General features: G+C 41.9%; 1 protein-coding gene and 1 pseudogene across 1 annotated transcript; one reads left to right on the top strand and one right to left on the bottom strand.

Moving 5' to 3' along the window:
* Positions 1-92: 92 nt before the first annotated feature.
* On the top strand, positions 93-3,740 carry LOC149862772 (cytosolic phospholipase A2 gamma-like). Its single transcript, XM_090054099.1, has 4 exons — positions 93-144; positions 602-756; positions 2,014-2,182; positions 3,574-3,740. The coding sequence occupies exons 1-4, from the start codon at positions 93-95 to the stop codon at positions 3,738-3,740; spliced, it is 543 nt and encodes a 180-aa protein (XP_089910225.1).
* A 5,487-nt stretch (positions 3,741-9,227) lies between these two features.
* Positions 9,228-10,154, bottom strand: LOC149862771 (olfactory receptor 10A7-like; annotated as a pseudogene).
* Between the last annotated feature and the right edge of the window lie 344 nt (positions 10,155-10,498).

Here is a 10,498-nt window from a genome sequence, read left to right as displayed (position 1 = left end):
TAATCCAGTGTCTGATGTGTGTGTATAAGGAAACAGCATTTAAATTAATTATTATATAACATTTCCCTCTCTCAACTTCTAACAATTGGGTAATGGGAAAAGCGGACAACCTTTTTCTCCTAGTGGTTTATATGACAGTGCCTGGTAGGTGGATGCAGGAACGTGAAAGTGGTGGCATTTAGGTATAATGGCCAGTGACTGGAAAGCTTAAGGTGAAAGAAGTAGCTAAAATGAATATTATCAATTAGGGGCAACAGACATGGAGGGTCAGAGATGGGCAAAAATGCTTGATAATGGGCATTTACGGATAGTGGTGGGAGAAAGGGCACTGGGGAAAAGTTAACATATTACTTTTCTCTAGAAAAGACTGAGTCATTTTAATAGTGCTCTGATTGGCAGCTCCTGGTGAAGCCTATTTAATAATTGAAAAGACTTAAACACTTTCTTTCCAGTGTCGGAATTTCGGGGGAAGGTAAAATAAAAAAGATACAGATACAGTTTAGTTATCACGTGTACTTTTTCAACCAACACAGAAGTTACTAAGCAGGTGAAGATGTTATAATCTCAGCATTAAAACTATATGTTTTATGCATTCTTATAGCTGGTATTAACTCTGCTGAAATCATGGAGGATAAAATCATCTCTTTGATTGATGCTGGAGTAGCTATAAACTGTGCTTATCCTCTTATTCTTCGTCCAGAGAGGAAAGTGAAGTTAATCCTCTCCTTTGACTATGGCCCTGGAGATCCTTTTAAGGTAGCTTTACCATCACTTCAGTGTTGCTGTAGTTTTATTATGAAGGTCTATTATACCAGATGAACACAGAACAAAACTTTTTTTCTTTACCTCAAGGAATGATAATACAAGACGATGAGACGCTTAAGGAATTGCTTTTTCTTTCAATGCTAAAGAACAGTTTGAGAGCTGAATACTTTACAAAAACTCACCCAATGTGGATAGGTTAGTCCCTAGAACTATACAACCAATAGAAGTATGCAACCAGGGCACATCTACATGTGTCCCTATGGTGCTGTTGTTACTGTGCCATCATTTAGTACTTCTTTTTGCAATTACTAAATGATGGCATAGGAACAGCCATTACTGCACTGTGCTGGCAGTGCATGGTTATTTTTATTCCCCTATGTTGCTGTAGTGTTGCACCATACCAAGGGAGCATGTCAGTACAGCAACATAGCTGTAGTGTCATGGTTTGTGTCTCTTGATACTACGCTGCCATAGTGCATTGCTGCAGCAACATAGCATCACGTGTAGATGCACCCACTACATAGTAATTTGACCACCATTATAATGTTCACTAGTGATCACCAATGATACCAAGCTTATTTTATGTAGTTGATAGCAACTGTAGGTCCATATTTTCAAATGCACAAAATAAAATTCATGTCTTTTGGTATAAATAGGAGCCCAGTACTTCACTTCACAGGGTGTTTTGACAGTTTTCCCTAATGATCATATCAACAGTAGCAAAGATCTGTTTTACATCTTGTCTGAAAAACGGAACATTTGGTGGCACTAAGCTCAGTCATGATGCACACTAGAGAAAACCACTTCTACTGAACCACTGCCAAAGACTTCTCTTAACGTCCGAGCAGATCAAACATTAGCAATGAATCCTTCTGCTCTGTGCTGGGAGTTGGGGGTCAATGCTGTACCATGTTTTATCAGACCTTAACACCAGGGACAGATTTTCAAAGAAGCCTGTGAGAGTTAGGGACCCAAATGTTACTGAAATTCCCAGGTGGGTAAAGTCATAGTCCTTTAGATTTGTGTTAGATTTCTTTATGTAGACAATTGTTGATTTTGACAAAAAAGAGGGCTGCTATTTTTTTTTTTCAATCCAAGAGGAAGGTGCATGATTTCTGCTTAGGCAATCAATCAGAAATGTCATAAAGGGAGTGAGACTTACATTTTTAAATATCTAAAGCCCTGATTATTTAACTTGATGGGAACTGTGGTCCTGCTAAACATCTTAGTCATATTTCTCTCATTCAGACACTCAAGCAAGCTGTGGAATACGGCAGACAAAACAGCATCCCATTTCCTGAGGTAGATGAGAATCTGCTTCGGGACGAGGATAACCCCTCTGATGTCTACATCTTCAGAGGGGAGAATGCCCCCACTGTCATGCACTTCCCCCTCTTCAACAAAGTGAACTTTCCAGGTAAACCTCCTTTTCTGTTATTGACCTGCTCATCATTTACCTTGACTTCAACACAATGATGTATGGTTTTCACTGGGAAAGCCAGGAATTAAATATAGAAGCTCTCAATGAACGACCCAGTCTCTGATGCACTTGGGCTAGGTACTGACATTCAAAAGGCCCAAAACACCATCAAACCTATGTGGTTTCCTGTAAACAGCATAGTTTACATTGGAAGCAAACAAAACACACTCACCCTTTGGTGGGGGGTGGGTGACACATCTTAGACCGTGTTCTGCCATTTTAAAACCAGTCTATGGCTAAGTACAGACAGTCAAAAAGCCCATGGCTAAATTGATTCAGTATTTGCAGGTTAGTCTAAACTGCAAAGATTAAACTGAGAAAAAAAAATTGGTACACATTTACCTTTGATTCAGGATATGCAGCCTCATGCCTGCAGTGGCTCAAGCCAGAAGCCGGGAAGCTCTAGAGCATGGTTCTCTGGCAGTTCTTCTTCCTGCTGCCCCTGAGGTCTCTGGGATTTGCAGTCTAGAATCACAGAAGCAGGGCTATGCAGAGTTTCTCAACACTTCCTCTTCCTGCGTCCAGATGCCTCTGGGACTTGTAGTCCACAGTTGCAGCCCCCAGTAACTTTTAGCTAGTTTAGCAGGGCAGGGCAGCTCTGTACTTGGAGGGGGGAAGGGGTTTAACTCCCCTCCCTGGACCCAGACCCCAGCTGGGGTTTGCCTGGTGGGTTGGGGGGATGTCCCTACCCCTCTTCCCCCTTGCCCCCAACCCTTCTCTGCTAGAACAGGCAGCCCAGCCCAGGGCTACAAAGCATGCTGGGATGCTGGGAGACTGTGATCTAACTTGAACCAGGAAGGGGTCTGGAACAGAAGTTTAATAAACTGGTTTGACCCGAATCAGTTAAGTCTAAAACTACAGTCAACCAGTTTATCTTAAACCAGTTTCAGCCATTTTGAAACTTGTTTACGTGCACTGAACTTCTGTTCTGTTACAGGTTTAAACTGGTTTCTGATCACTTAAACTGGTTTGTGTGTAACTTCTGTCCCTAGCCCAAGTGTGCTGAACTTCTGTTCTGTCATGGGTATAGACTGGTTTCCAATCACTTGTAAAGGTGGGATAAATATAAAAGGATAGAAGTGGAATGTCTGTACGTGGCTTGGAGCACTGCAGTGAGTGTGGAGGATATGATGCAAGAAACTTACGGAAAAAAGTTAGAAGTGATCACAGAGCTGACAGTTATGGATGTTAAGCTGTGACAGACTGCAAACCTGACAAGGTTATAAGAATAAATTGGGATCATAACAGCTCTCACTGACATCAGTCATAGCAATAGTATAAACCTATTTTTAATAACCCTAAATGTTTTTATTTTCTTTTGTTTATAGGCCATGTCACAGGCGCAAAATTTAAATTCAGTCCTGTTCGCTTTGTGTACAATAAGGAAGACTTCAATAAATTGCTACAGGCTGCCAAATTAAATGTGTCCAACAACAAGGACAAAATCTTACAGGAGATAAGACGTGTCATAGTTTCCTCTAACAGGAGGAATTGATATTCTCTATACTTCTCTACAGGAAATCGTTGTACAACTGCAAATTTCACTTGTGCTACTAGATATTATATGTGACATCTGGATTTAAATACTAGCTTTTGTGGTTCCACTGGACTACAAAATATTAAAGGAGATTATATTGCTGGCAAATATGTCATCAGAAAAATAAGGGGAAAGAAGATGTATGTGTGTGCATACATTTATCTCACTTACAAGCAAGCATTCACAATCAATAACCTAGAAGATGTGGTTGCACCGAGATATTCAAATAGGTTCTGCTTATTAGCACTGTAGATACTCTTGAAAATTTAACAATATATTAATCATGTTAGTGATAAAGCTGAGATTACTACCTCAAAAGTAATGCCTTTCTTTTCTAAAAGTATCTGAGGCCATGTTCTAGACAGCTGTTCATAACAACCTTTGTTTTTATTAATTTTCTTGGTTGTTCTTACCTCAGTGTTCTTTGACTCTCTGACAACATACTGCAAATATTTTTGCATATTTAATCCATAAAGCCCATGCCATTGTTTCCATTGTACACTCTGGGTACATCTACAGGAGGTGCTATGTCACCGTAGGAACAAGCTACAGCAACATAGTTTGTCACTACAGCGACATAATGTTGATGGGCACAAACCATGATGCCATGGTGTAGCTCATTGCTATGGCGACATAGTGTCTAAAAATACCAGTTTGCTACCGGGACTGCAGAGTAGCAATGGGCACTGTGCCATGATTTATAGTACTGCAGTCAGGAGCATGTGGAGGTGCACCCTGTATTACTGAGTCACAGAATGACCTGCTGTAGTACAAGTACCTAATGTAAGAGGCAAGGTGATCTCCCCCAGTTCTTAAAACAGTACAGTGACTATGACAAATGCAGGTTAGAGAATTAAGAAAAAAATAGTTTCTTCAGGATAATCAGGAGAGTAGGATTATTATACAGAATGACTTTGATAAACAGGAGAAGTAGTCTGAAATGAATCAAATGAAATTCATTAGGTTCAAGTGCAAAGTCCTGGAAAACTTTCATGCACAAATACAATAATTTGCCAGGTTGTATCTGATGCATTACAGAAAGGGAACTGGGTATTGTAGCAGACCATAAGCTCAATATGAGCCGGGCACATTGGTTTGTACTAATAAGGGTGTCACTTTCAAGTTGGGGAAAAAGTATCAGGGCGGCTAGGATCTGGAACCAACTTCCAAGAGAAGTGGTGCTGGCTCCTACCCTGGGGGTTTTTAAGAGGAGGTTGGATGAACATCTTTCTGGGGTCGTTTGACCCCAGTATTATTTCCTGCCATGGCAGGGGGTTGAACTAGATGATCTACTCAGGTCCCTTCTGACCCTAGAAACTATGAAACTATGAAAGTATTTCTTCAGCCCTGGCAGCACTTCACCCAGAGTGCCGTGTCTAATTTTTGGGCATCACACTTTTAGAAATATGTGGACAAATGAAAAATACTCCAGTAGGGTGCAACATGATTATGAGACGTCTAAGAAACATGACTTATGAGTAAAGGCTAAAAGAATTAGAATGAATAAGTCTGGAGAAGAGAAGACCAAAGGGTGATTTTGACCAGTCAATGTCCTGCCCCTGCAAGGACAAGAAATAATTTGTTAAAATACACTCAAACTATCCATGGAAGTGGGCCACTCACCTGACTACAGAGAAAGGCAAAACCCCCCATAAACCATCCAAATGAGACCATGGGATAAAATTACCTCCTTATCTTATATTTGGCAGAGGAGCAAGACCCTTAGGCAGGAACTGCTGAGTTTTCTAAGTTCCAACAGGAGCATCAGCACACCACAGTAAAAATCCCCAAATTTGCCTGTATAAATCTGTGTGTTAAATATTTGAATCTTTTTAGCTTGCATTATAGTAGCTTTAGTAATTTTGTTAAATTAATGTTTGTCTGCATTAATTTAAGTTAGGCCAAGTTAGCATAAATGAGCTTAAAGGAAGCCGCATAAAAGGAAGTGAGTTATAGGTGACAGAACATTCTAGGAAAGGCTAGCTGTATTACATCTTGATTTGTGAAGATCAGTGTGTTTCACCCCAACATAATATGCAACAAAAATATCACTTTTTTGAACAATGTGTCTCATTCTGAACAAGTAATGTTGTAGGGCTCTATTAGAAAATGGGGATAAGAGGTAGCTCAGGATTCTGAGATGTGTTCCTCTGGCATCCTTTGCTAAGGTTCCCATCCACAGGCCTAAAGAAGATACAGTGCCTTTTAGAATTTAGTCTGTGAATTTAGGCCAGATAACTCTAACAAGCCACGTACCATTTAGAAATTCTTAGAATGTTAAGATGCAGTGTTTCTAAGTTGAAAGGCTGATTATTTCCACTTGAATAGTAGAAATATATAGATAAATATTGTGTGGTGGTGGATGGGTCAGTTTCTCCCTGGAGGGATGTGGGCAGTGGTGTCCCCCAAGGCTCTGTCCTTGGACCAGTACTGTTTAATATCTTCATCAGTGATTTGGACAAAGCTGTTGAAAATACTTTGTCCAAATTCACAAATGACACTAAACTATGGCTCATAGTAAACACACTGGAGGGCAGGAAGCCAATTCAGGCAGACTTGGATAGACTGGGGAAGTGGGCATGTCAGAATAGGATGCAATTGAATAAGGATAAATGCAAGGTGTTGCACATTTGGAGAAAGACTCTCCAACACACCTATAGACTGGGGGGTACCATTCTGAGCACAACAACAGCAGAAAGAGATCTCAGAGTCCTGGTTGATGCAAAAATGAACATGAACATGGAAGAAAGCCAACATGGTCCCCTTCTTTAAAAAATGGAAGAGGGAGAACCCGGGCAACTATAGGCCCATTAGTCTTACTTCAATCCTGGGGAAACTGTTTGAGAAGTTTATCAAGGAGCACATCTGTGATCAGCCAGAAGCAGGGATAGTGTTCAAGGGCAACCAGCATGGTTTCATTAGGGTCAGGTCCTGTCAGACCAACCTGATTGCCTTCTACGATCAGGTCACAAAAGCACTAGACACAGGTGTCGCAGGGGATGTAGTCTTTCTGGACTTCAGCAAGGCCTTTGACACTGTCTCCCACCCCATTCTCATTAAAAAACTAGGTGACCATGGCATTGATGCCTACACAAATGGATTGCAAATTGGCTGAAGGGTCATACTCAGAGGGTAGTGGTGGATGGGTCTTTTTCTACCTAGAGGGAAGTAGGCAGTGGAGTCCCCCAGGGCTCAGTCTTTGGGCCCACACTGTTCAGTTTCTTTATTAGTGACTTAGACAATGGGGTGAAAAGCAGCCTGTTTAAATTTGCTGATGATTCCAAGATTTGGGGTGAGGTGGGCATGCTAGAAGGGAAGGGCAGATTACAGCAGGATCTGGACAGGTTACAGGGGTGGGCTAATGAAAATAGAATGGGTTTCAGTACTGACAAGTGCAGGGTGCTGCACTTAGGCAGTAAGAACCAGCAGCACACTTATAAGCTGGGCAACTCCCTTCTCGAGAGCACGGTGTCAGAAAGAGTTCTTGGAGTCATTATTGACTCCAAGGTGAACATGGGCTGACAATGCAAGGTCCTGGTCAGTACGGATAACTGTACCTTGTCATGCATCCACAGATGCATTTCAGGCAGGGCCAAGGTGGTGATCCTTCCCTTCAGTGCAACATTGGTCAGGCCGCAGCTGGAGTACTGTGTTCAGTTCTGGACACTGCACTTCAGGATGAATGTGGACAGCATTGAGAAGGTCCAGAGGAGGGCCACCTGCATGATCCGGGAACAGCAGGGCAAACCCTATGAAGAGAGGCTACAGGATCTTAACCTGTTCAGCCTTTGCAAGAGAAGGCTGAGGGGGGACCTGGTGGCCATCTATAAACTCACCAGGGGAAACCAGCAGGGTTTGGGAAAGACTCTGTTCCCCCTACTGATCCCTCCCCTCCCCCCCCGGTTAACAAGGAATAACAGCCACAAGTTGTTAGAGGGTAGGTTTAGACTCGACATCCGAAGGTGCTACTTCATAGTCAGGGTGGCTAGGATCTGGAACCAACTTCCAAGGGAAGTGGTGATGGCTCCTACCCTGGAGGTCTTTAAGAGGAGGCTTGACAGACCTGGCTGGGGTCATTTGAGCCTGCTTTTCTCTCCTGCCCAGGGCAGGGGGTTGGACCTGATGATCTACAAGGTCCATTTCAACCCTACTTCTGTGAATCTATGAATCTATGAGTCGCCAGTGTGACAAGGTAATAAGCAAGGCTAACCACACTCTTTTTGCATCAGCAAGAGTATCATGAGGAGGTCTAGGGAAGTGATAATTCCCCTCTAAGTGGCATAGGTGAGGCCACAGATGGAGTACTGTGTCCAGTTTTGGGCACTGCACTTCAAGAGGGATGTGGATAACCTTGAGAGGGTTCAGGGGAGGGCTACTTGTATGGTTGAGGGTCTGCAGGTAAGACACTATGAAGACAGACTGAGGGATCTGAATCTTTTCAGCCTTCAGAGGGGAGGGTTAGAGGCGACCTTGTGGCTGCCTACAACTCATCAGGGGGGCCAGCAGGAAATAGGGGACACTTTGATTATCAGGGCACCTCTTGGGGTTCCCAGGAATAACGACCACAAACTAAAGAAGAACAGATTTAGACTGGATATAAGGAAGAAATTCTTTATGGCGAGGGTTGCCAAAATATGGAATGGGCTTCCAAGGGAGGTGGTACTTTCCCCAACCCTGGAGGTGTTCAAGAGCAGTTTAGACAGGCATGTGGCTGGGGTTACCTGACCCCAGAGCTCTTTCCTGCCTGGAGCAGAGGGTCAGACCCGATGATCTACCAGGTCCCTTTCAACTCTAGAAATCTATGAAATCTATGAAAATATAGTTTAATGAATGTTAATGTTAAGATAAGTATTCCATTTAATTTGATTCACAATATAAATCTTAGTCAAGTAAAAAATTCTCAGTTTTAATATATAAATATATCTGATTGTTATTTTTTAAATAAATGTTCTCCTCCTATCTGAATGAAGATGAAAAATAATGAAATACTGGAATCAAGATTATATTTCCACTCTTTCCAGTTGCAGTTATATTCCCTTTGTCTTTTTACTCCTTTATAAGTACATCCTCTGTTTTTATTTTTTAGTAATATATATTGTAGAGGTGCACCAATACACCAGTCTGATACTGGATTGGCAGTGATATAAAGAAAATTGTCTGTATCAGAAATTGGCCTGATATGTCTGATATCACCTTAAACTGGATGGACATGCAAACTGGGGCCCAATATTTCAATTATATTCCCTCCAAGATTTTGTACCATTCCTGTCCTTGCACTACTAGAAGACATAGAAGGTTTACCTCAATTGAAGGACTCTAATGAAGGGTTTTGTATTTGTATTTTGTTTTTTTCCTCATGGGTAGAAGGGAGACCACTTGAGGCCTTTTAGGGAACAGTACACATGTTCAGTATATGAAATAATACATTCCTCATGTAGACACAGTTTACCTGAATATTTTCCAGCCTATCATTTTTTTGACGGCAGATTTCACCTCTTCGTTCCTCAGGCTGTAAATTGTTGGGTTAACTGTTGGAGTCAATACTGTATATACCAGGAAAATGAATCTTTCTTTGCTCTGAGAATGGACTGAACTGGGTTCAATATAAACAAATGTTCCTGACCTGTAAAACAGTGAATCCACAATTAGGTGTGAGGAGCAAGTGGAGAAGGCCTTACTTCTGCCCTCCGCTGAAGGCACTTTGAGGATAGAGGAGATAATGAAGACGTAAGACAAGAGGATAAGCAAAAAGGGAACCATTATGAGGAGAACAGTAATAGCCACTTCATCTGTATGGGTGTCAGTAGAAGCCACTGTCAACACACAACAGTTTCACAGAAGAAGTGGCAAATTGTATCAGCCCCACAGAAGGGCTTTGTATATATTGAAACAGTTTGGCTGAAAGCTACCAAAGTACCAGCGGTCCATGCAACAACAGACAACTCAGTACAGACTCTCTGCTTCATGCTGAGGGTGTATTGCAGGCAGATGCATATAGCGATGTAATGATCATATGCCATGACAGACAGGAGGAAGCACTCTGTGATTGCAAATAAAATGAAGAGAAACACCTGAACATGACAACCCACAAAGGAGATTGTCTGGGTCTCTGAGAGCAAGTCCACCAGCATCTTTTGAATTGTTACTGAAGTGTAGCGAACTTCCAGGGAACATACATTTCTAAGAAAAAAAATACATGGGAATGTGAAGGGCAGGATCCACTAAGGTGTCAATAACTATTAGTGTATTCCCTAAGAGGCCAAATATACAGAAGAGCATCACTAAGACAAAGAGCAGCAATTGGAGTTCCTGGAAATCCTAGAATCCCAAGAAAACTACCTCAGGCAAACATGACTGGTTGGTTTTCTGCATTTCTTCAGCAGGCTTGAATTCTTCAGTGGCCATGGTTCCTGTGAAAAAAGTGAGACACATAGTTGGTCTGATATATTCTCAATTAATCTTAATGAATGGAGACTAGTTTTTAATGGAAGTACAGACGTGAAAAACATGCTTTGGTATGTCAGTCTAATGTTCCATCCGACCCGGTATCCTGTCTCGGACAATGGCAAAAGTGCACGCTGTACATTGAATCAGGTACTACGGCTGTGAGAAGCTTCAGGTGTTGATTGATTCGGAGGAGATTCGGTCTGATTTGGTGGCCGAATCTCGAAATCCAAATTGAATCAGGAGACCAATAAAAAGGTCTGAATCAATTC

Source organism: Crocodylus siamensis, chromosome 6 (genome assembly GCF_052110815.1).
Source record: "Crocodylus siamensis isolate JL-2025a chromosome 6, ASM5211081v1, whole genome shotgun sequence".
NCBI classification, from domain to species: Eukaryota; Metazoa; Chordata; order Crocodylia; family Crocodylidae; genus Crocodylus; species Crocodylus siamensis.
Note: the sequence above shows the minus strand (reverse complement) of the source record. Positions and strands in the feature narration are given on the sequence as shown.